General features: G+C 56.5%; 2 protein-coding genes across 10 annotated transcripts; both read left to right on the forward strand.

Moving 5' to 3' along the window:
* The first annotated feature begins 4,994 nt into the window (after window positions 1–4,994).
* On the forward strand, window positions 4,995–5,913 carry MYMX (myomixer, myoblast fusion factor). The gene is made up of 2 exons (XM_046005586.1): window positions 4,995–5,114; window positions 5,622–5,913. The coding sequence occupies exon 2, from the start codon at window positions 5,636–5,638 to the stop codon at window positions 5,888–5,890; it is 255 nt and encodes an 84-aa protein (XP_045861542.1). The 5' UTR covers window positions 4,995–5,114; window positions 5,622–5,635; the 3' UTR covers window positions 5,891–5,913.
* A 1,413-nt stretch (window positions 5,914–7,326) lies between these two features.
* On the forward strand, window positions 7,327–20,888 carry SLC29A1 (solute carrier family 29 member 1 (Augustine blood group)). Of its 9 annotated transcripts, none has more exons than XM_046005576.1 (14): window positions 7,362–7,537; window positions 13,055–13,164; window positions 14,344–14,426; window positions 16,407–16,488; window positions 16,596–16,798; window positions 16,889–17,028; window positions 17,337–17,471; window positions 17,584–17,681; window positions 17,837–17,915; window positions 18,384–18,481; window positions 18,756–18,864; window positions 19,098–19,183; window positions 19,604–19,803; window positions 20,166–20,888. In XM_046005576.1, the coding sequence occupies exons 3-14, from the start codon at window positions 14,398–14,400 to the stop codon at window positions 20,275–20,277; spliced, it is 1,371 nt and encodes a 456-aa protein (XP_045861532.1). In that variant the 5' UTR covers window positions 7,362–7,537; window positions 13,055–13,164; window positions 14,344–14,397; the 3' UTR covers window positions 20,278–20,888. The 9 variants fall into 9 exon arrangements, 8 of the variants coding, with proteins under 8 accessions (XP_045861533.1, XP_045861532.1, XP_045861529.1 ...); XM_046005578.1 differs by lacking the exon at window positions 7,362–7,537 and adding an exon at window positions 10,495–10,608; XM_046005581.1 differs by lacking the exon at window positions 7,362–7,537 and adding an exon at window positions 10,521–10,588.
* Window positions 20,889–23,400: the final 2,512 nt, after the last annotated feature.

The following is a 23,400-nucleotide window of genomic DNA, read 5'->3' on the forward strand; positions in this document are numbered from 1 at the left end:
TTCCCACATCAAATATGCCAGGCACGTCCTTCCTCACCTCCTACTCCTGCCTCGGGGTCCACACTCCTCCTTCCCACTGTCCAGGGAGCAGCTGTCCTGCCCCCAACAACTGACTTCCCTGTGAGGCCTTGTCAGCGGGGTTAGAGCTTACATTTCCCACCTCAGGTCCTATCAGCGGAGTCTGAGGAGAATGACAGTTGTTTCGGTGGGGACAATGGGCTGCATTCTGTACAGGCTCTTCTCAGGGCCCCCTTCTCCCAGGCCACAGCAACTGTTCTTGCAGATAGGGTAGGGCCCCACCTGTCAGCTCTAATTACTCTTCAGGCGACACCCAACTCCCTGCCCACTTCTTCATGCTTGGTAAGCAAGTCTAGTATGCGTTCTCCTATCCAGTTGTCTGTTCAGGGGTCTATCATTGCCTGGAATCGGTGGGCAGAGGAACGATGGTCTTTGGTATGGGACTGTCCCTCCCAAGGGCCTGACCTCTCACCTTGGAGGAGCTGCAAGTTCCCAGAATGTTTTCTGAGCTGTCACCATATCCAGGCCTCAGACCCTCACCACAGCTTCACTCAGATAGAGCTGTGTCAGGGAATACGGCTGAACTCCCAATTCTTTTTTTTTTTTTTTTTTTTTTTTTTTTTTTTCAAAAAAAATTTTTTTTTTTTACAGAGAGATCACAAGTAAGCAGAGAGAGGCTCAATCCCAAGACCTTGAGATCATGACCTGAGCCGAAGGCAGAGGCTTAACCCACTGAGCCACCCAGGCACCCCTGAACTCCCAACTCTACACCTTGTTGGCCTCCACAACTGTGCCTTCAGCACCCCCACCCTTGAGGAGGCCTCCCTGGCTTCTTTTCAGAGCTCCTTGTGCAGGGGTCAACACTGCCCTCAACTTCCCACAAATGGGAAGGGCTCCAGGCCAGGGCTGATCCCCGAGAGGGGACAATAGGACAAGGAAACCTGACAGAGCCAGGGGCCTCAAGGGGACCCAGGCCTCCATTAATTTTTCAAGCTTTCATTGAGCCACATCCACTCTCAGGGGCTGGTCATGGGCATCAGGGTGCATCACAGCAGGCCTTCAAGGAGCAGCCCACTGGCTGGCCTCAGGCACAGTGTGTACTCAGAGGTAAAACCAAACGATGAAAGGAAGGAGACTCTTTGTCTACTGGATCCTTTCTAGGAGCCAGCTGTGGACCTAGTATTTTCCCATGTCTCGATCCTGTCAGAGGCAGGAGTTATGGTAAGTCCCACATTAGAGAAAAGGACCACCATACAGCACAGCTCCTAGAGGGTGTTATTGCTATCCCCACTCGTTCAGTGAACCGTCTTTTCCTGGGGTGCCTGCGTGGCTCAGTGGGTGGAGCATGTGACTCTTATTCTTGGGGTTGTGAGTTCAAGCCCCACATTGGGTGTAGAGATTACTTTTTAAAAGGGGGGGTGCACCTCGATGGCTCAGTCATTAAGCATCTGCCTTTGGCTCTGGTCATGATCCCAGGGTCCTGGGTTCGAGCCCTACATCGGGCTCCCTGCTCAGCAGGAAGCCTGCTTTCCCTCTCCCACTCCCCCTGTTCCTGTTCCTGCTCTCCCTCTCTCTTGCTGTCAAATAAAAATAAAATCTTTACACACACACACACCAAAGCCCTTAGCTATATGGCAGCTCTCACCCCCGGCCCTACTGCCCGTCTGGCACCCTAGCTGCTGACTCTCTGTGTATCTGTTCCGTGTCCTCTGTGCCTTGCACAGGCCTGGCACACACTTGCTTGCAGTCCAGTGCTTGCTGTTGACATGGATGGCCCAGTAATGGACACCTAATTGCGGAGGGTGGGAGTCTCTCCAGAACGCTCCTAGATGGCCCTGAGGGTCTTGGGAAGAGGAGCAGGGAAGAGGACTGCAGAGGTCACATACTGTCCAGTCCACAGGCCTCAGGTTCACAAGTTGGCACTCAGAGCCTTTTTTTTTTTTTTTAATTGACTTTAAGGAACAGGAGGTTTGGCCAGTTTCCTCAAAGTTGCTGGCCTCTCCCCAGCAGCAGAGGGTGGGGGGTAGAGGTCAGGGTGGTGCAGGCAGGATCCATTACACAGGCTAAATCAGGAACTAGAAGGAATTGCTCTGTGCCGGCTCTGTTGCCAGAGAGGATGGTTATCTTTCCAGGAAAGACTGAGGAAATCCTGAGCAGAGCTGTTGGTTTTCTACCTTGGGGAAAACGTCTGGGGCAGGCTGATGGGTGTGGGGAAGGACTAATCAGGGGAGAGTGGGAAGGAGGTGGACAGGGGAGTTAATCTCAGGGGGGTAAGGGGGTCGACAGTAAACTGTGACTAGACCCACCCAGGTAGAGGCAGCTGCTTCGCCTCCCCCACCTCCCTTCCCACCCCCCTCTGGGGTTCCCCATTGTTACCAGAGACAACATCCTGTTTCCCTTACTTGCCTCACTAGCCCAGGCCCTGGATCCCCTCACTCTGCTGGGGTTGGGGAGGGTCATGGGGATGGAGGATGGGGAATGGGGCAAGTCTCAGGCTCCAGGTCCAGGGTCCAGGGATCTCACAGATGTGGAAACTGAGGTTGGAGGGGTCACAGCAGTGGCTTATGTGAGCCAGTGCTTGGTTGGGACTCCATGGTGTCCTCAAAATTATACACTTCAGGGGGTCTCAGAGGGAACCACTGAGGCCTGACTTCCTCTTTCTTGGGTTCCTATGGCCGGTTCCCCCTCTCCCAAAGGCTCTCTAGCTGTTATAGCAAGTACGGTTCTCACATCTTAGGAGTGTATTCAGATCAATGGAGCTCTGGGGATCTGCCACACAGGCTCTGGACAAACAGGCCTGAGTCTGGGTCCCATCACAGAACCTCTACTGATTTATTCTTACATTGCTTATTGCTAAGCACTGAGGACACAGCAGCAGTTAAAACAGAGGTAAGTCCCTACAGTCTTGTGGGGGAGGCAGTTAAGCAATAAGACAAGGAAGTAAAATAAAATATATAGCATGTCAGATAATGACTTGCTGTGGAGATAAGTAAAACAGGTTGGGATGGGGAGGAGACAGAGGAGATGGGGTGGAGGAGTATAATTTTAAACAGGATGGGTAGGTAACATACAGGCAAAGACTTAAGGAGGTAAGAGGTAGAGCCAGGTGAATACCTGGAGAAAGAGCCTTGTGCAAAGGAGCAACAGTAGGTACAAAGGCCCTGAGACAGAAAATATATCTGACACAGGGGCGCCTCGGTAGCTCAGTGGGTTAAAGCCTCTGCCCTCTGCTCAGGTCATGATATCAGGGTCCTAGGATCAGTCTGGCATCCAGCATCGGGGTTCTGTGCTCAGCAGGGAGCTTGCTTCCCCCCACCTCCAACTCTCTGCCTGCCTTTCTGCCTACTTGTGATCTCTGTCTCTCAAATAAATAAATAAATAAATAAAATCCTTTAAAAAGAAAAAGAAAATATATCTGACATAGTTAAGGAAAAGCAAGGAATCCAGTGTGGCTGGAGCAGAATGACAGAGACAAGATAGAAGTTGAGTCAGAATGCTAAGGGAGGTCAGACCACCCAAGGCCTTGTAGGTCATAATGAAAGGTTTTGGCTTTAACTCTGAGTGAGATGGGAGCCCCTGGACAGTTTATGCAGAAGGAAGACAGGATGTGATTCATGTTTCATAAAGACCATTCTGGTCTCTATATGGAAAAGAGAAACAGGTGTGGAAAAGAGAAATGGGAACACCAGTTAACAGGCTACTACAATAATTTAGGTGAGGAATGATGAATGCTCAGACAAGGGCAGTCATGGCGACATCAGTGAGGTAGTGAGATTCTGAATATTTTGAAAGTAGTTACCAGGATTTACTAATATGGGTAGTGAACCATGATGGGAAGAGAGAAGTCAAGAGAAAGTCCAAGATTTTGGCCAGAGGAACTAGAAAGTGGCAGTTGCCACTTACAGAGATCGGAAGGCCTGAGGGAGGGGCAGGTCTGGGTGGAGATCACGCCTTTCATTTATCTGCTGTATGACTCTGGGTAAGTTGGTTTACCACTCTGGACCTCGGTATCCTCATCTTTACAATGGTTATAATAATGGCAATGAATTCACAGGATTGGCACATGTGCAGACTCAGTGTATGTCCCGCCCATGCTCCAGGGATGGCCCATGGCCAACACATCTACTAGGGAAGCACCCGGAAGGAGAGGAACACTATGTCAATATATCTGTACTCTAGCTCCTCTTCCCGGCTTCCTCCAGACAGAAGTGGGACGGGCATGTTTGATATTTATGTTTTTTTTTCTTCAAGGTCTTTGACAGTTTTAGACGTAGTCATGGGACTAATGGAGACTGGTGGTGGGATGAGGCTAAATGCTATTCCCCAGGCTGTGAAGCTTCCAAAACACTCTGGTGGCCATTATGTCTTCTGTGTCCAGAAAGGCCAAAAGTAGACCCATTTTAGGAAGTAGGAGGACGAGGTATTTAAAAACAAAACCAACCCAGGCTGTCTCTGTATCAAGATATCTCTGGGAACTTCACTTAACCTTGGGGCAAAAGTGGGTAAAGAGGGTCCTAAAATGGGTCTCCCTCTTCCTGTCCTGAGTGGGAGTGCCACCCGGCTGTGTCCAGCTGGGCCCAGCTACCCGACGGACGGTGACCCCGCTCCTCCACCCGCAGGAGACAGCCCACAGGTCCCGTTCTCCCTGTGCAGGCCCCTCTCGGCCAGAGTGTCTGGCCTGCAGCCTTCCTGCTTCTGCGGTTTGGGCAAGTGGGTCTCTCACATCGCTCCATTCCAGCTCCCCCTGCCCATTAACTCCCACTTACTGAGTTAACAGGCGATGGGACTAGAGACCAGAAGAATCGATGTGCCTAAGGTCATACCCTTAAAAAGTGCAGTCTGGGTTCTGTACCAGCAGGAAGAATTCCTGCATCTGTTCCTTCCACTTCTTCCAGCCCAGCTGCCTCCGCCCCTCAGTATACCAGGTGCCAGAACACAGCTGTCTCTTCGTGGCTCCCCCCACCCAGGCAAGCTATCCTAGGGTGGGACTGAGCTCAGTGGAGGCAGCCTTGTAGTGTCCAGTTTGCCTGCAGGCAAATTCAGCCAGAGATTCATTCTGAGCCACGGTTCTGACTGGTGAGAGCTACTGCTGATCGGTGGGTGTGCGGGATTAGGGGGGTTGGAAGTGTCAGGTCAGGGTGGATCAAGGGGCCTCTGAAGAAAACTTACAATCGCCTGGGGATGGAAGAAATCCTGCAGAATTGAGAAGAGTTGGGGAATGCCAGGGATCCTGAGGGTGTGAATGGGGTGGGGGGTGGAAGGAGACTGGGTAAAGGAGTTGGGGGGGTGGAAATCTAGTGAACAGTAGGAGCCCCTGGAGGCTGGGAAGGGCAAACTCTGAATCCTAGTCTCAACTTTACTCTCCCCTTGGCTTGGTGTCTTCATCTGCGCTGTGGTAAGAATCCTCCTGCCCCAGCTACCTTGCCAAGAGAAAGGGCCTCTGGAAAGCCAAAATGACCCATACATCGAGGTGGGGGGGGGAGCATAAGGGTAGAAACTGAAGTGACGGGAGTTGGGGGGGGAAGCCTGCGAACCCCAAGTTTTATGCCAGGCGAGGATGGAGCAGGAAAGGGGCAAGCCTAGAGTCTGGATTGCCTCCACAGTCACTGACCCAGCCATGCCCGCTCCACTGCTCCCACTGCTGCTGCGAACGCTGCTGTCCCGCCTGCTGCTGCCTGCCGCCCGTCTGGCCCGCCGGCACTTCCTGCCCCTGCTGCGCCGACTGGCCCGCCGCCTAGGCTCGCAGGATGTTCGTGAGGCTTTGCTGGGCTGTGTGTTGTTCATCCTCAGCCAGAGACACCCACCTGACGCCGAGGAGGCCTCCAGAGTGGCCAGCCGGGAGAGGCGGGAGAGGCTAGCTCCCCTCAAATGAGGCCGCGATCCCTGACATTGGCTGTATCATCGAAAGCCCTTCTTTTGGAGCATGACAGTCCCGGCACCGTCACACAGCGCAGCCTACCCAGTGTGTGGAAGACAGGGTGGGGGACTGAGCACAAGAAGGGTCTGACCAGGAATGCCTCCTCACTGCCAACAGGAATGACTGCAAGGATACTCCGCATCTAGCTGGCATAAAACTGATCATTACCCCCTCCCTGAATTCCTCCTCCCAAGACACCTTTCCTAATTACATCTGGTTCTAAGGAATGGAGGAAGTGACTCTCCGCCCCCAACCCCAAATGGTGACATGAGGTCCAGGGAGGGACAGTGCTTACAAAGGCAAAAATGACAATGTATTTGAGAGGCAAGATTTTAACCCAGACCGTTTGTCTTCCAGACTCAGGATTTACCTTAATGTAATAGGACCTTGGTTCCCTAGGGAGGTAGTCTTGCCGCAAGGCCCAGCATGCAGCATGCGCTCAATAAACATTTGTTGATTGGAGTTCTTGGGACGCCATTGAAAGTCCTGTCACCCACACAGTTCCTAGGTTCCTACCTAGGGAGAGAGTCTAAGGTGGCCAGGGGGTGGGGGTAGAGGTAGAGAGGGGGCGGGGATGGGGAAACCACTCAAGAGTTCCTTTTGCTTCCTATCCCATTGTCCCGCAGTCCTCATCTCCTGGAGGTTGTTTCTCTTGTGTAACTTCAGTCAATATGTCACACTGTGACCCAGCAGTCTTGGGTCCGATTTGGAGGTCTGGCTGGCCAGCACAAGGTAAGGAGAAGCCAAGTTCCTGAGTCAGGTTAGAGATTCTTCTCACCCAGTGGTGTGGGAAGAGGGAGATTTGTTTGCTAAGAGACCCCGTGGGCAGCCACCCAGGGGAGCAGTGTAGAAATGCTTCCCCCAAGGGGCACTGTGTCCCTGAAGAGATGGAGTGGGGTGGAAGTGTCCAGAGGCATTCGCTTCAGTATTTCCGCCTCCCCAAAGAGCAGCTCCTAAGGGGGCAAACGGGAGTTGTCAGATTCATTTGCACTCGGCCTCCGGATAATTTGCTTATTGTTCCCAAACAATAGTCCTCCCTCCCTCCAGGAGTCTTGGGCTGTAGGTTCAGAGTGGGGAAATGAGGGATGCGGGCCTCTTCCAGGAACCCCATCCGGAGCCCACACCGTTCAGAAGCTCGGTACCGGGGGAGAGGGGGGCGGGGGGAGCGAGGCCAGAACCGTGCGCCGCCCCTATTCTCCCCCAGCCCCGCAGAGCTTTCCGCCAAACCCCCGCCCGGCCACCCTTCGGCACCATCTGCTTCCTCCTGGCGTCCTCCAAAGCCAGTGCACGTGCTCACCCCTCTTGGGAAGGCCACCTGGGGGAAGGGGCGGAATGAAGGGGGTTCCAGCTCGTGCTCCCCTAATGCCGTTCCCCTCCGGGGTCACGAGCACCTTCTCTGCAGTCTGATCCCGGCCTTCCATGCCGCCGGCCTCCCAAAGCGCTCCTCGCTCCCGAGCGGCGCGGGGCGGGACAGAGCGGGTCACCGATCTCCGGGCTGGCGCCGGCGTAACCGGTTGCGGCCCCTCTCCCTCCGGCAGCGGCAGCGGAGACCGGTTAGACCAAGTGCGGGCTGCGAGCTCCCGCCATGGCCCCAGCCCCGAGGTGAGAAGGCCAGGACGGGGACGAAGGGGGGTTTTTCCGCCCTCCTCCTGCATATCCGGCAGGTGCGCGGGGAGCAGAGGCGGGCCGCTGGGCGGTGGGGCGGGGGCTGTGCGGTTCCCACGCGCCCCACGGGGACGGGCGGAGAGAGGTGAGTTAGGGTTGGGGATAGTTGGGTTGGGGTGGGGATATACGCGGGGTCGGGCTCAGCGGTTTCCCGCGGAGGGGATGCTTTTATCGGACACTGAAGGTCACCCCCAACTCCTCCACCCCCACTGCGCCACCGCAATCATATACAGATGCCCCCAAGGTCAGTGACATGCCCGGAGCAAAGGGTAGAGGCAGAGTTCTGGGAAATTACGCTGAGAAGACCAAGCCCAGACAGAGTGAATCTCAAGTCTTGGACCCTGACCCTCATTCTCACCCTGGAGTACACACCCACCAGGAAAGTGAGGAAAGTGAGATGAGTCCGGCCCTGAGATAGCTGGATCCTGTCTTTATTTTAAATGTGCCTGTTTTGTTCACCATATCACTTTTTTGCATTTACTTTGATTTTTTAAAAAAACTCAGTAAAATATTATTTATCTTCATCTCTAAATTTTTTGGTGCCCCCTTAAAATTTGCAATGCAGGCAGGCGCCTCATTGGCCTCTCCCTAGTCCCAGCCCTGCCACGAGGCCATGGACAGAGTCAGGAACAAAATGAGAACTCACAGCCATAAGGCAGGTGCTGGTGACAAACAGCCAAGCCAAGCCAAACACAGATGGACACAGGCTGGGGAGAGTCGACAGAATGTGAGGTGATGGGGCGGCTTGTGGCCTAGAATAAGGAAGAGGGAGTCTGGGGCAAGGGATAGTTTCAAATAGAGTGGGGAATGGGGAGAGGGTAGGGGTGAGCCGGATCAGCCCTTTTCACCCTACCTCTGTGCCAGGGACCTGAGGGAGAAAGACATAAGCCAGGGCTGAGGTGACAGGAGTGGCTGGGCCTGGCCAGAAAAACTCCGGGCGCAGGCTGGTGTGAGTTGAGGCCCCGCGGCTGTCCAGCAGAGGGCCTTGGCACCCAGCAACCGTCTCTGGTCAGGGAAGGGCTCCGAAGGGGCGTGGATGTGCTGGCAGGGGGCCCAGGCAGGGTGAATGCCAGATGGGCTTCTCTCCAGCCATAACAGTCCTGCCTATTGCCATCTAATGAGCAGGCCAGGCCTCCACAGGGGTGGGGAGAGGAAACAACCTTCCCCTGTCTGGCCTGGGACCCTCACCACTTCCCTCCAGTTTCTTTCCCCCTCCAGCCCCCTCTGTGCACAACTCCAGCCACTGGCCACCGGCCTGGCCAAGCTGGGCAGATCTGTCTGACCACGAAGTCCTGCCACCCCCACGGGCCCAAAGAGGGAAATGAAGGTGGGGAGAGAGACCGGGGCCAAGGAAGAGGGAGAGACTGGACAAACACAGGATGGGAATGGGGGTGGGGAGACCCAGACATGAAGCTGCCCTTGAGTCGTGGGGCAGTGCCTAAAAAAATACCACCCGTACCCCTCTTCCTGCCCTCTGTTTGGTTAAGGCTGGAGGGTGATAGTGTGTCATGTCTCTGTGGGAAGAGCCGGAAGGCTGAGAACACCCCTTGTGGAATAGCTTGAGGACAGTCCACTGATCCTAAGTAGAAAAACTGCCCCTCCCTTCAGGGCCCAGTCTGTTTCCTGGCAGGAGAGTATGACCCTGCCTTATCCTTGATGGCAGTAAGGCTAATTGGTTGGGTGTTTTTTTGGTGGGGGGGAGAGGAGGGAGTAGGAGAAGCAGACTCCCTGCTGAGCAGAGAGCCCAAGGAGGGACTTCATCCCAGGACCCTAGGATCATGACCTGACTGGAAGACAGACGCTTACAGACTGAGCCACCTCAGCGCCCCCTGCTAATTGCTAATTAGTGCCCGTGGCTTCTCCAGGGGACAGGTCTCGGGTAGTTGGGGTGAGGTGGGGTGTGGGCCCTGGGTTGGACTTTCTGTCTTCACACCCCACCAGCCATTGTGTTATCCTCCACCACTAAGGGCTGCTATGGGGGCACTGCAATGGGGGCCCTCCCCTCCCCCCAGCTTACGGCCAACCAAAAGGAGGGGAATCATTCCCTCTCCCTTGGAGGTGCAAGAAGGGCTGACCAGTCCTCAGCATGCCCACCCCCTCCCTCCTTAGCGGGGGTGGGGGGGGAGGATGTGGGACTCAGCAAGGCTTGGCCTCTTCCTCTGAGGACAGAGGATTCACTCAGGATGGAAGGCTACTGGGGGCTTTTTCTCTTACCATCTCCAGCTGTTTCTCAGCTCTTCCAAAGTTCTGGGTTTAGAAAGAGTGAATCTGGAGGGGCCTACAGACCTGTGCCTCTACCCCATCCACCACCCACCCCCAGACATGTACTCCCCTCCAAGTCCCAGTTGAGGTTGGTGTGGTGCTTGTGTGTGTGTGTGTGTGTGTGTGTGTGTGTGTGTTAGAGGTAGGAAAACTCATGACTCAGGTCACTGACTGTACTGATTGTGCAGAGAGGTCCCTTGGCGTGGGGGTTGGGAGAGCAGAGGGTAGGTGCGAATGGCAGAAGATGGCACTAAAGGGCGTGGGCGCTGGAAAGGGAAAAGGCGCGGTGGAGAAAGTAGCGGAGTATCTGGGAGGGGAGTCCGCCCTGCTTTGGGCAGAGGGTTGGCTGCAGGGACAGTAGGAGTTTCTGGACCCCCAGCGCGGAGCACACTAGGGATGATACCCCTCCAGCCCCGGGTGCCCCATAACGGGGCAGGGTTTGGTGTGGCACGGCCCTGAGGTCCTGTCTTCAAAAGTAAGGCGAGGTGTGGGCGCAGCGGCCCCGGGAAGGGGTTGGGGGGGGCTCGCATCCGGCGCCGCTGGGGGGGGGGCGTAGCTGGGGCGGGGCCGCGGCGGCGCGGGCGGGGCGTAGGGGAAGCGGCAGCTGCCGGTGGTGGGGGGGAGCGGGCAGCGGCGGCGGGCCGGGGCGGGCCCAGCGGAGGGCGGGTTTGAATGTGCTCCGGCGGGCGCGGGAAGCTGCAGAGAGGGCGCGCGGATCTCGGCGCGGTAGGACTCTTTGCTAGCAGGTGCTGCCCCGGTCGGGGGTCGGGGGTCGGGGGTCGGGGGTCGGGGGTCGGGGGTAGGAGACTGGGTGGGGGTCCGGGAACCGCCGGCGTGGAAGGCGCCTCTTCCCGCCGCCACGAGGACAGGGAGGACGGGCCTGGCAGCTGCGCTGCGCGCAGAGGGAACGCCGCGTCGGGGCCCCGCTTCCCCCGCGCGGAGCGTGCGGCGCCGCGCTGCACTTGGTGCGCCAGGGCCAGGGCGCGTGGGGACTCTGCGGAGATCGGGACCCGAGCGGGGCGTGGGCCACCTGGCTCCTGGGCCTGAAACCGGCTGTCGCCGAGCTGACCTCTGCAAGGGGCGGGCGAGTGAATGGGTAATCTCGATGAATCTTGCCGGTGCAGGAGAGGGGCCGCGCCGGTAACAGCACTGGATGGGAGGGAATGGAGATGCGGGCCGGCGTCTTGGAGGTGAAGGAGCTGTTCCTGGCCTCCCCTTCCTGGGCTTGTCCTCATTTACTCCCAGAGAGGACTCTTCCTTAACTCAGAACCCCTGCTTTCCTTCTTAGGGAGAGAGTAGTGGTGGGTGAAGGCCGGCCTCAGCCCTGCTCATCACGCTTCCTGGGGCGATCCCTTTGCCCATTCCTCTTGGGAACCTCCCGCTTGTCCTGCCTGTTGAGCTCTCCGTGCTGGGATGTGTGTGTTATGGGGAGTGGGGGGTGCCTTACACCTGAAGCTCTTGTCAGATTGGAGATGACCTCAGCCTCCCCACCCTGTTTTTTCCCTCATCTCCCAATATACAGGGCTAGCGGAGAAGCAGCCTTTATACCTACCTCCCCAACCCAGAAGGAGGCTAGAATAAGCTGCCCATTGAGTTGGAATTCCAGCGCACCCATTCACTAGCTCTGTGACCTTGGACAAGTGACTCAACCTCTCTGAATCTCAGCTTCCCCAATCTGTTCAATGGAGACAATTTAGTACTAGCTTATGTGTGGTCATTAGGGCAAGAGGGGAGCAGGTGGTGGCTGGCCCCACAGGCAACCCCAGGGAGTAGAGAATTTGATGCTACCGCAGAAGTGTGTCTAGAGCTGGGGTGCATGAGAGGTGCTGGGGGCCTCGGGGTGGGGAGGTGCTCAGTCCAGCGGTTACTTTCAGGTACTGCCATCCTGGCAGGCACGCTGGGGCATGGCTGGAGGGCCACCAGATGCTCTGAGCTGGTATCAAATCCCTGGTTGCTGCTGGGCAAAGGCAGGCAAGAACAAAATACCTGGACTGGCCTGCTGAATGTCAGGATGTGCGCAGAGGGGAGAGGCTCCCCTGGAGTTGCACAGTGCCCAGGATGGAGGTGGGGATGGCTGGGAGCAGAACATGGTAGGGTAGCAGGGGGAGAGGGCTGAAATGAATACTTTCTTCAGCCTAAGGCAGATTTTGCTAAGGAAGGGGAGATACTCTATTCTCTCCACCCCAGCTCCCATCTGGGTTGAAGCTATATCAGTTCTTTTACTTACTGCCAGGAATCTTGCCTGTGGGGGCGGGGGTGTGTGTGTGTGTGGATCATGGGGTGTGCTGAGGTGTGAAGCTGGGAGTTCCCTTCCGTGCTACCTAATAGAAAATCTGAGTCCTGAGCCTTCTCTGGCAACCCCCAAGGGTGAGCCATCTTGCCCCCAACCTTCTTAAAAACATAAAAACTGTTGTTGCCATTCTGTCTGCCCCCCCCCCCCCCACTAGAACTGCCTGACTAGCTTGCAGAGGTCCTCAGTCAATATTTGTTGAAAAGATGAATGGGGGCACGTGGGTGGCTCAGTCATTAAGGGTCATGATCCCTGGGTCCTGGGATGGAGCCCTGCATCCGGCTCCCTGCTGAGCGGGGAGCCTGCTTCTCCCTCTCCCACTCCCCCTGCTTGTGTTCCTTCTCTCACTGTGTCTCTCTCTGTCAAATAAATAAAATCTTAAAAAAAAAAAAAAAGATGAATGAAGAAGCCCTCTGCCAATTCGGGAGGTGTGTAGGTGTGCTTCTCCTGTCCCCACCCTGCAACACCCTACAACCCATGCATGGGCTGGGGGGCTGAGGTAGGCCTTTGGAGAGTCTGGAGTTCATTCAGGGAGGGCTTGAGAGGAATTATGGGGAGGGGAAGAAAAAAGCCCCCTGAGGATGTTGGGGGGTCCCCAGTGGTACGTGTCCCCATCTGCCTGTCTTCAGGCTGGGACCTGAAGCACGTGTCCACATCTGCCTGTCTTCAGGCTGGGACCTGGAGCACGAGCTGTACCTGCGATTGCCCCACCCCCTCAGCTCCCCTGCTGAGGCTGCTGGGTCTCTTATCTCTCAGGCTTGCTACAGGAGCAGTTTTTATCTCCTGGTTGTGTGTGCGTAAGAGACTTCTCAGAATGAGGCCGATCCCTCCCACAGCAAGGCCTGCGGGGTTCTCTCCCCATCCGCCCTCTGCCACTTTATTCATTCTGGACCCTTACCCAGGGGGAGCCCATGGACAAGGCCTGCTGCCGGAACCTGAGCTAGGACTACCTCCCAAGGACTGCCCAGGCCCCCTCTGTTCTGAGCCTTCTGCTGGCAAGTCTGGGCATCCGGTGAGTGCTGGCCCAGACCCAGGCCCAGGCCCAGGTGTTTGGGGAAGCAGGCCTCACCCCCAAACAGCAGACCTGGCTCCAGAGCTAGGCCCGCACGTGGGGGATGCGCCAGCACACGCCTGCCTGGCTTGCTGTGCTACCCAAAGGGAACGCTGTCTCATCTGGTGCCAGGGTGCCTCCCCTACACGAGTGGGAAGCAGAAGGGGGGATACTGAGGGGGGAGGCTAGGAACTTTAGGTCAGGCCTGTGCCCCTGCTCCTCCCGTCTTCCCTTCAAGTTTGCTCTCAGAAAGGGGAAGAGGACAGGGGCCTGGGAGTGAGTCAGAGAGGAACCAAGGGGGGGATGGGGTGACCCTGGGGCCAGGACTGGGGACCGGGGGAGGGGCAGGCTTAGTTGTGGGAAGGGCTGTGTCCACACATGGTAGTGAAGTGTTTTCCTAGAAATCTGGCCAGGAACTAGGAAACCCTTGGGCAGTGACAAGAAAGGAAGGTTAAAGTGCCCTCTGCAGAGAGGCTGGAGTCTGGGGTCCCTCCAGGAGGGCACAGGAACCCCAGAGCCCAGTCTTGCCATGATTGCAGGGGCCCCCCCAGAAGGTGTGACGGTCAGACTTGCAGAGAAGGGGCTGGGGAGAGGCATCTCTGGCTTCAGTCCTCTTTCCCTACAGGCTCGAGGTTCTGCTGCTGCTGCTGCAGCAGCTGCTGCGGTGAATGTTTGTTTTGTGCCCTCCCTCCTCCCCTCGCCCTCTTTGCTCTGACTCCTGTTTCCCTCCTCCTGTCCCTCCTTCCCTTCCATTATCATTGCAGTCCCTGACCCTTCTCATCCTCTTCCCTTCCTTCTTTGCCAGGCCTTCCCTCCCTCTCGCTCATACTTCCTCCTCCTCCTCCTCTCCTGCTCGCCACGCTCCTGTTTCCCAGCTTACAAACTGCTTGGGCTGCTGGATAAAAATAGCGGTGGCCAGGCTGGGAGCCAGGTAGAGCCTGAGCAGGCAGGGGGCCCCACAGCTCTGGCCACAGGGGTCAGACTGAATAGTCCTGAGGGGCCAGGCAGGGAGGGCGCCCTTCTGGACTCTTCAGCTCACCTGCTCTGCCCCCTGCCCGCTGCTGCCTACCCCACGAGAGTCTAAAGAGGTCTATGGGGAAACGGGGCCAAGACGTGGCCTCACACTGCTTCTGCCCCCAGCAAGCGCCAGAAGGAGGGAGCTCTCAGCCAGGCAAAACTGAGAACGCTGTCACCATGACAACCAGTCACGAGCCTCAGGACAGGTAAGGGGACCTGGGCTGGGCATCCAGGGGAGCTGACATGGGTCTCCAAGGGGGGCTGGGTGCTGCGTCCTTTGGAATTTGGGATTTCCACTGTTGACTGGCCTTCCGGCAAAGCAGTGTGAGTCAGGTCTGCCTGAGGGGCGGGGGCCATGTGTGCCTTCTCTGGGGTGCCTTTGAGGAGGGCTGGGATGGGTGGGCGGCACAGCCCCTCCCTGGCCTCTCAGTGTTTCCACTGTTGCTCTCCAGCCCGCTAGCAGCTTCCAGCTCTCCTCCCATCACTCTGGGGAAATATTTGGCGGCACCCCTCGTTCCAGAGCACATCTGGCAGAACTGCCCTCTTCCTCCGGCCTGGCGTTGAGCCTCTGCCTCAGATGACCCTGGCCTGCCCTGGTCCTTGAACTGACCTTGCCCTCACTCCCCACCTCTGGAAACTATAAGCTCCTTTAAGTTAGACCCACCACTATGATCATGCGTATGTGTTTGCTGGGGGGAGGAGGCTGTAGCTTGGTTGAAGCTCTCCAAGGAATCTGGGAACCAAGATAGTTGATGAAGTTCTGCCTGCCTCCGGTCCCAAACTCCTTCAGCCCAGGCCCCCCAACCACATCCTCTCACCCCTGCCCGTCCTATCTTCCTCCTGTGCCAAAAAGGCCACCAAACCAGGCCACCTCTGGCTGTGGGACCTCGGGCACGTAGTTTAATCTCTCCTGTGACTATTTCCCACCTGTAAAATCGAGGTGGGGTTTATTTGGATGGGAGGGAATTTAAGGAGACCTAGTAAGGACAGGCCCGGGTTGGGTGGCTCCCTGTCTCTTCCGTTCCCAGGCTGCCTGTCCTGTCAGAGCCTCACCATCGGTAGCAGTTCTGGAACCCCTCTCTCATCTCCATGCACCTTGGTGCTCTTCTCCAGCCCTGCTCTGACCATCTGTTCTGGGCAGCCTTGGCCAGGAGCTTCTCCCTTCATTCTGGGCCTCTGAATCAAGCCCTCAGCCGTGTTCTTCAGGGTCGCGGGTAGATGAGGCACAGGGGCAGTGGGGGGCACTGTATTGGAATGGCTCAGAAGGCCGCACTCAGCCAGGCCTTTCCCGTGTGAGGCCAGCCCCTGCACTCCAGCCAGATCTTTCTTCCCTGCCCTCAGCTTTGTTCCTGCCACTGGGGGAAGAAAGCAGGCATTCGCTGTGGGGAGGATATGGCAGACACATCTGGAGACTACATTGGGAAGGTCTGGGGCTGCCTGCGGGAGGCTGGCCCATCCCACACAGGCCCTGAGGTGTAGGGCTTGGGGGCAATGCCCCGGAAAAAGCTGGGGGGGCACTTACGTACTCTTGGCAGCCCACATGATGTCCAGTTGTCCCATATTGCCTGGCCTCCCCTGTGTGGTGTGACCTACAAAGCTAGTTTTGTCTGGACTGGGGAAAAACAGCTCCCTCACTTCCCAGCCACCCCAAGTTACCCCGCCCTCCTGTCCCACTAGGTCCGGAGTGGTCTGGGAGTTTCTTGACCTCAAACTCCTCTTTGGGGAGCCACACAGTCCCTGCCCAGACGGCATAATCACTTCCAGCCTGCCTGGTGGGGGTGGAAGACACTTGGCTGTTTCCTCGCTCACCCGCCCACCCCCAGCCTTCAGCAGGATTTCCAAAACCACCTCCGGATGTGTGGGTCACACTGGTTCCCAAGCCTGCAGGGTCCCCCGAGTCTTCGGGGCTGAGAACCAAGGTCCCGTTGGCCATGCTTTCAGCCTTGTGTCCCTCCCTGGCCCTCCTCCTCCTGTGGACTTGCCTGCCCTTTTCCCTATCCCAGGACGCTTTTCCTTCCACATAAACCCATAGGAAGGCTCAGGCACATGGACATAAACATGGTTGCCTATATCCTGGGACAGCAGGAGACCCCAAAGGTTGGGGAGGGAAGGAGATTTTAGGTTTGATCTGGGAAGGAGGGTGGGATGGTGGGTCACTTGGCCCCCTTTTCCTCTCCCATCCTCAGGTACAAAGCTGTCTGGCTTATCTTCTTCATGCTGGGTCTGGGGACGCTGCTCCCGTGGAATTTTTTCATGACAGCCACTAGGGTGAGTTTGGGGGGATGGGGTTCCAGAGGCCACGTAGGGCCTGGCTGCTGTGTACTTGGGAGCGCCAGGAGAGAAGCCTCAAGACTTTTGTCTTGCAACCCCCACAGTATTTCACAAACCGCCTGGACGAGTCCCAGAACATGTCCTCAGTCACTGCCGAGCTGAGCAAGGACACCCAGCCCTCAGCCACCCCCACAGTGCTCTCCTCAGAGCGGAACTCGCTCAGTGCCATCTTCAACAATGTTATGACGTTATGCGCCATGTTGCCCCTGCTGTTCTTCACCTGCCTTAACTCTTTCCTCCATCAGAGGTGAGCACCCGGGCCCCTGGCCTGACCCCTCGCTACCTCTCACTCTCCCTGGGCCGAGCCCCCGGCCTCACTGCCCCGGCCTCTGGGCAGGATCCCCCAGTCTGTTCGGATCCTGGGCAGCCTTGTAGCCATCCTGTTGGTGTTCCTGATCACCGCCGTCCTGGTGAAGGTGCAGCTGGATGCCGTGCCCTTCTTCATCATCACCATGGTCAAGATCATTCTCATCAACTGTAAGCAGGGCTGGGAGGGAGCAGAGATCTTCCCACATCCCCCCACCCATCCTTCAGACCCACTACCACAGTCAGCTAGGAACAGAGCCCCTTCCTCCCCCTGGAGGGGATGGATGCCATTGGGCGATCAGGGCTCCAGAGACCCGAGCAGGTGCGGCCCAGGGCTGGGGGGTGGGACAGAGAGGGCCATTTGGTGTCACAACTCCCCTGGAACCTGTGTTCCCATGGGCCCCTGCCCCCCCAATACCAGCAGCAGCAAGTCCCAGTCTGCTCCCTCTCCCCTGCTGATGCCCGCCTTATGCCTCCAGCGTTCGGCGCCATCCTGCAAGGCAGCCTGTTTGGTCTGGCTGGCCTCCTGCCCGCCAGCTACACTGCCCCCATCATGAGTGGTCAGGGCCTGGCAGGCTTCTTCGCTTCGGTGGCCATGATCTGTGCCATTGCCAGTAAGTGTTGCCGCCTGTCTGTCTGTCTGTCTGCCTGCCTGCCTGTGGGTCTGGCCATGGGGGTGGGGGGGGGAGCGGGGACAATCTCTGCTCTCTCACATGCTCCCCGCAGGTGGCTCAGAGCTGTCAGAAAGTGCCTTCGGCTACTTCATCACTGCCTGCGGGGTTATTGTTCTGGCCATCTTCTGTTACCTGGCCCTTCCCCGACTGGTGAGCAGGTGGAGAAAGTCTGGGGGTGGAGGTGGGGTGGGGTCCAGGGCTCCCAGCCAGTGGTGTTCTGGAACCCAAACCTGGCGTGGGGGGGGGGGGCGGAATTCTGGATCTCCACCTCTGAGTCCACTTCCCCTATGCCCCTCACTTGGCAGGAATTCTATCGGTACTACCAGCAGTTCAAGCTCGAAGGGCCTGGGGAGCAGGAGACCAAGTTGGACCTCATTAGTAAAGGTCAGAATAGCCTGCAGAAGCTGGGGTGGAGGGCGGCCTGCCCAGCACGGGGCAGCCTGGCAGAGGGCAAGAAGGAGTGTGCCATAGCGGTGATAAGCCAGAAGCTAGAGCGAACTGGGGTAGGGATGACGGGAGCAATAGGAAATAAAGGCTAGGAAAGGTGAAATGGGTGAAGAGGCTGGATGCCCTTAACTGTCTGAGGATAATGGGAAAGCAATTTCAGATTCTTGGAATAGGACCTGAGGCTCCTGGGGGAGGTCAGGACCCCTGGGATTTGTGTGCTATGGGATTTACAGGTCTGGGAGGTCTGGGCTAGGTATTAGGGTGTGACTCTGCCCCAGGGAAGGGGTGTCCACCCCGAGCTAACCCCAGCCCTTTGGGGGAATGTTTGTGTCCTCTCTTGTTATTTGTCCTCCCTGCAACTTGATGTTCCCACAACTTGGGACTCCCCCCCCCCCCGACCCCCAGGAGAGGAACCAGTAGCAAACAAAGAAGAGTCCAGAGTTCCAGCCCCCAGCTCTCAGCCCACCAACCAAGGCCACTCTATCCGAGCCATCCTCAGAAATGTATGTGGGGCATGGGTGTTCTGCCCTCTGCCCCTTACCCTCTTTTTCTCCTACTTTTGCCTCTCCTGACCCATGCACTGTCCATCCTCTCCCTTTTCCTCCCTGAGACTGGCCACTCCCTGGATTCTCGTCTCTCTCTCTCTCTCTCTCTCTCTCTCTCTCTCTGTGTGTGTGTGTGTGTGTGTGTGTGTGTGTGTGTGTCGGGGGCTGGGGATTCTGGGTTCTTTGTTGCACAGCTGCCATGAAGACACGGGCCTGGGTCCCTTCCCTCCAGATCTTAGTCCTGGCTCTCTCCGTCTGCTTCAACTTCATGGTCACCATCGGGGTATTTCCCGCCGTGACCGCTGAGGTCCAGTCCAGCATCGCGGGCACCAGTGCCTGGGGTGAGGACACCGTGGGCTCCCAGGATGGGGGCAGACTGGGGCTAGAGCAGGTTTGGGAGTGGGCTTCTGTCTTCTGGGCTAAACTCTCCTGGTCCATTTGCCCTTCCCTGGGCTGGAAGCATGTCCTCCATTTCTACAGCTGGGGAAACTGAGTCCCAGTGAGGGTCAGGGTTGCTGAATCCGTTTCTCTGGACCTCATAACCACCCCTGACTCTACTCTATTCTTTTTCCAGGACACTACTTCATTCCTGTGTCTTGCTTCTTGACTTTCAATGTCTTTGACTGGTTGGGCCGGAGCCTCACAGCTGTATTTACGTGGGTAAGTGGGAGAAAGAGATGCCCAGCCCATGTGCAAGGCTAGAGTTCAGCCAGAGACCCAGAAAGGGAACCAAGAAAGTATGGTGGTAATGGAACCATGCTTTAAAAAAAAAAAAAAGAAAGAAAGAAAGAAAGAAAGAAAGAAAGAAAGAAAGAAAGAAACCAAACCAAGACATAATATATGTATAGCAAGTTCTGCTAGTCTTCGGTGTACCAGTTACTGAACCCCCCCTCCCAACACCTGTATGTAATCACCAGGCAAGGCCCAGATACAGAACATTTCCAGCCCTCGAGATGGCTCAGCCATGCCCCCTCACAATCAGTACGCTCTCAGGGTAACCAGATCCATTCAGATCCCGAGGGGCCCTGTGTGGAGTGCTGGGGGCCAGCCCGGGCTCAGGCACCCCCTGCTCCCCCGTAGCCTGGGAAGGACAGCCACTGGCTGCCAAGTCTGGTGCTGGCCCGGATGTTGTTTGTGCCCCTGCTGCTGCTGTGCAATGTCCAACCCCGCCACCACCTGGCTGTGGTCTTTGAGCACGACGCCTGGTTCATCATCTTCATGGCCGCCTTCGCCTTCTCCAACGGCTACCTCGCCAGTCTCTGCATGTGCTTCGGGCCCAAGTGAGTGGGGACCCTGGTGGCATTAGGCAGGGCCTAGAGCTCCAGGCTGGCCACTCCAAGGAGGGAGAGAGGGCACCGGGAGACTCCCGGATCCTGGATGGGCATGTAGGTGAAGGGGTCGTGGTGGAGGGCAGGGCACCCAGGGTACCCAGGGGAGATGTGGGAAGGTGGGAGACAGCCCCCATTACACATTCCCCCAAGAGAGAGAAGGCAGATTGGAGGTGGAAAAGTAGGACAATTGTCGGCAGAATTCTGTGCTCAGGCAAGTCTCCCCATCACAGATGCTCTGGGGGGCAGGCGAGGCCGGGGAGCTGGGGGGTTCCTGGGGCCATTCTAAGGAAGCCTTGCCCTCCCACCTTCAGGAAAGTGAAGCCGGCTGAGGCAGAGACAGCTGGAGCCATCATGGCCTTCTTTCTGTCTCTGGGCCTTGCACTGGGGGCTGTCTCCTCCTTCCTGTGGCGGTCTATTGTGTGACCATGGATGGACAGAAGGACTGCACTGACCACCTGCTCCCTCGGCCTTTCTTCCCCTTGACGGATGGGCAGGGGAGGTCTGGAGGTTTTCTCTTTATACCAGCTTCTGCTTTCTCACGGCCTGTTCTGGGCCTGGGTGTCCAGGCCCCGAGGAGGGAGCCTCTACGGATGGACAGTGGGGACATTGTGAGCCTGAGGGTCAGAATCAAGGGAGGGCACGCAGGCTCTGCATCTGCTTAAGTCGCCTTCAGCCACCCTCCCCCCCTCCATCACCACGCTTGGCTCTGACTGATGCCTGCTTGAGCAGGGCAGCAGAGATTGCTAGGCTCAGAGAGAGAGAGTATATGTGTGTGTCTATCTGTTCATCTGCCTATATACCAGCAGTGGCTAGGGGCCAGAACTGTCTGTTTAAGGTCCCATTGGATAATCTTTCCATATTCTCCCCATGTGCCTCCTCCCCCGCCATTTCCATGCCCCTCCCCTGCTCCCCCTGCCTTGTTCCTACCAGTCATGCACCCTGTACAGTTGCCATTTTACTGCCTTTTTTTATATTCAACAGAAACCAGGTGCCTTCAGAGGCTCTCTGATAAAATAAACCTTTTTTTTTTTTTCTCCTTCCTCCACGGCTCCCTGTGTCCTCCAGCCGCAGCTCCATGCCCTAGAGAGGGCAGCGGGATGGCAGTGTGAATCTGGGGGATGAGCATGACCCAGCTGAGCCCTGGCCAGCACTGGGCCTGTGTCCAATGGTGGGGGTGGGTGGCAGTTAGTCCTCTTAGCCTCAGAGGGGCTGCAGTGCCCCCTCCTGGGGCCACAGAGGAGGGACAGGCCTGGAGCCAGGACACCCAGACTGCTGGCGGAGACTGAAAAAGGCCGTTTTCTCTTTGCTGCTCAATTCCTTCTTTCACAGGACTGGGCTTAGAGACAGTGCCCCATCTTTCTTTGGTCTTCACTGCCACCCTCACCTGTCCTCACCCCTCAGTCACAGGAATAAACCTGCGCACCTGGTCCACTCCCCGCCCCCCACAAAAGTCCCCTCCCCTGGCTGCACTCCCACACCTCCAGGCAAGAAGAGGCAGCAGCTGCCCGCCCCCCACTACCCGTCTCCAATCTGGCACTCTGCCCTGACATCTGGGGGACACGGGTCTGTGTGTCCTTGCTTGGAAACCACCCCCCATGATCTTCTCCAACTCGGTGGGATGGTGTGGGACTGCAAGTGGCTTCATGGAGGGAGCCATACCGCTGGATCTCCCTTCGTGGAAATGACTGTTCTTGACCGGAAGTGGGACCAGAGTTCTGGTCAATGTGGGGAGACAGACACACACACACACAAACACACTGACCATGGCTACAGCCCAGGAGGCTCACTAGTCCCTGACCCGCAGATAGCTACAAATTGGCATCTCTGTCAGGGCTTTTGTTTCTCAGTTTAATTTAATTTAAGGCTTCTGGCCTCATTAAGGCTCTTAGAACATTTTTAGGGCTGTTTGATGAGCTCAGAAGTTCTCAGGGGGTAGGGAAGCATATCATTATAAACAGAGGACTGGAGTCTGTGAACTCCAGGGGTACACATCGAACCAAGCTATATATATCCAAGGCTGGCAGAAAACAAGGTACTCCTTTCCTAGTAGATTCACAGGCAGGGGTACCCTGAGCATGCCCCAGTCTTTGCTGTGCCCTTTCGCCCTGGGGCTAAAATAAACCTGTGCTTTTAGTCTTCTCTCCCTCAGCCCCTCTTGACCTTCCCATGGTACCCCAACCTGAGAGTCCTATTGGACTCCTTCCTTGGCACCAGCAGCCCCCAGGGGCACTGTGTTTCTTTCCTGGGTTCCCTCCAGCACCTTCTGCCTGCTCTTCCAGAAGGACTCCGGCCCAGGTGTCCTTCCGTCCATCCCACCCATGGCTACAGAATAATCCAGAGCTGAACTAAGTGTTCCACTGGTCTCCCTCCAGAGTATGCTGAGCATTTCCTGACATCCCAACACTGCCAGCAGGGACAGCCAGTTTACGCAATTCCTTTCCCTTCTGTGCTGCGGAGCTCTTATAACTTGGTGACCTAACTTTTATCCTGCCCTTGACCATACTCGGGCTACCAGAAAGAGCTTCTGTTTTTCGAGATAGGGTCTACATTCTATTCGTGTTTTCACCCTTTGGGCTACAAGTGCTTTAACTGGCTCCCAGATGCACTCACAAAATTGTCCCTCCCTGCAGTCTTAACAGGCCTCAAGCCAGCTGGGTGGTGGCGCTCCTTTCCGCTGTCTGTGCTCAAGGGATAGAGATGGGTGTTAAGTAGGTTTCTCTCGACCCCAGCAATGGTTTGAAGGAGGGAAAAACAGATCACGTCACTTTCTCCTTTCCATACGCAAATGGATGTGGAGGAAAATTACTAGAGTTTTTTTCCAAAAACGTTTTCTAATGTAAATGCCCCAAATATGCAATCTCACACTCGGTTTCTGTTCTGACCTCAAGTCTTCATCTGAAGCCAGGAGAGGTGGGGGCGAGGAACTGGAGCTCCCAGGTCTCCTGCCTGCCCAAGCACAGTGATGGCTCCTGACCACAGTAGGTGCTCTGAAGGCAACCCTGCATGGTAGAAGGTAGGCCTCCATCTGCCCCCTAGCACTGGCTCCAGTAAGGTGGGGAAGGACTGAGTGTGAGAATCAGCTGGGTATCTCTGGCTCTGCCAGACCGTGCTGGTCATCACCTTCCTTCCACGTGATATTTTTTTTAAGATTTTATTTTATTTTTTAAAGATTTTATTTATTTGACAGAGAGAGATCACAAGTAGGCAGAGAGGCAGGCAGAGAGGAAAGGAAGCAGGCTCCCCAGTGAGCAGAGAGCCTGATGCAGGGCTCAATCCCAGGATCCCGGAATCATGACCTGAGCTGAAGGCAGAGGCTTTAACCCACTGAGCCACCCAGGCGCCCCTAAGATTTTATTTGACAGAGGTTACAAGTAGGCAGAGAGGCAGGCAGAGAGGAAAGGAAGCAGGCTCCCCAGTGAGCAGAGAGCCTGATGCGGGGCTCAATCCCAGGACCCTGAGATCATGACCTGAGCCAAAGGCAGAGGCTTAATCCACTGAGCCACCCAGGTGCCCCCCATGTGACATTTCTGCCTGAAGCATCAGGCT

This window comes from Meles meles, chromosome 5, assembly GCF_922984935.1.
Source record: "Meles meles chromosome 5, mMelMel3.1 paternal haplotype, whole genome shotgun sequence".
Taxonomy (NCBI): domain Eukaryota; kingdom Metazoa; phylum Chordata; class Mammalia; order Carnivora; family Mustelidae; genus Meles; species Meles meles.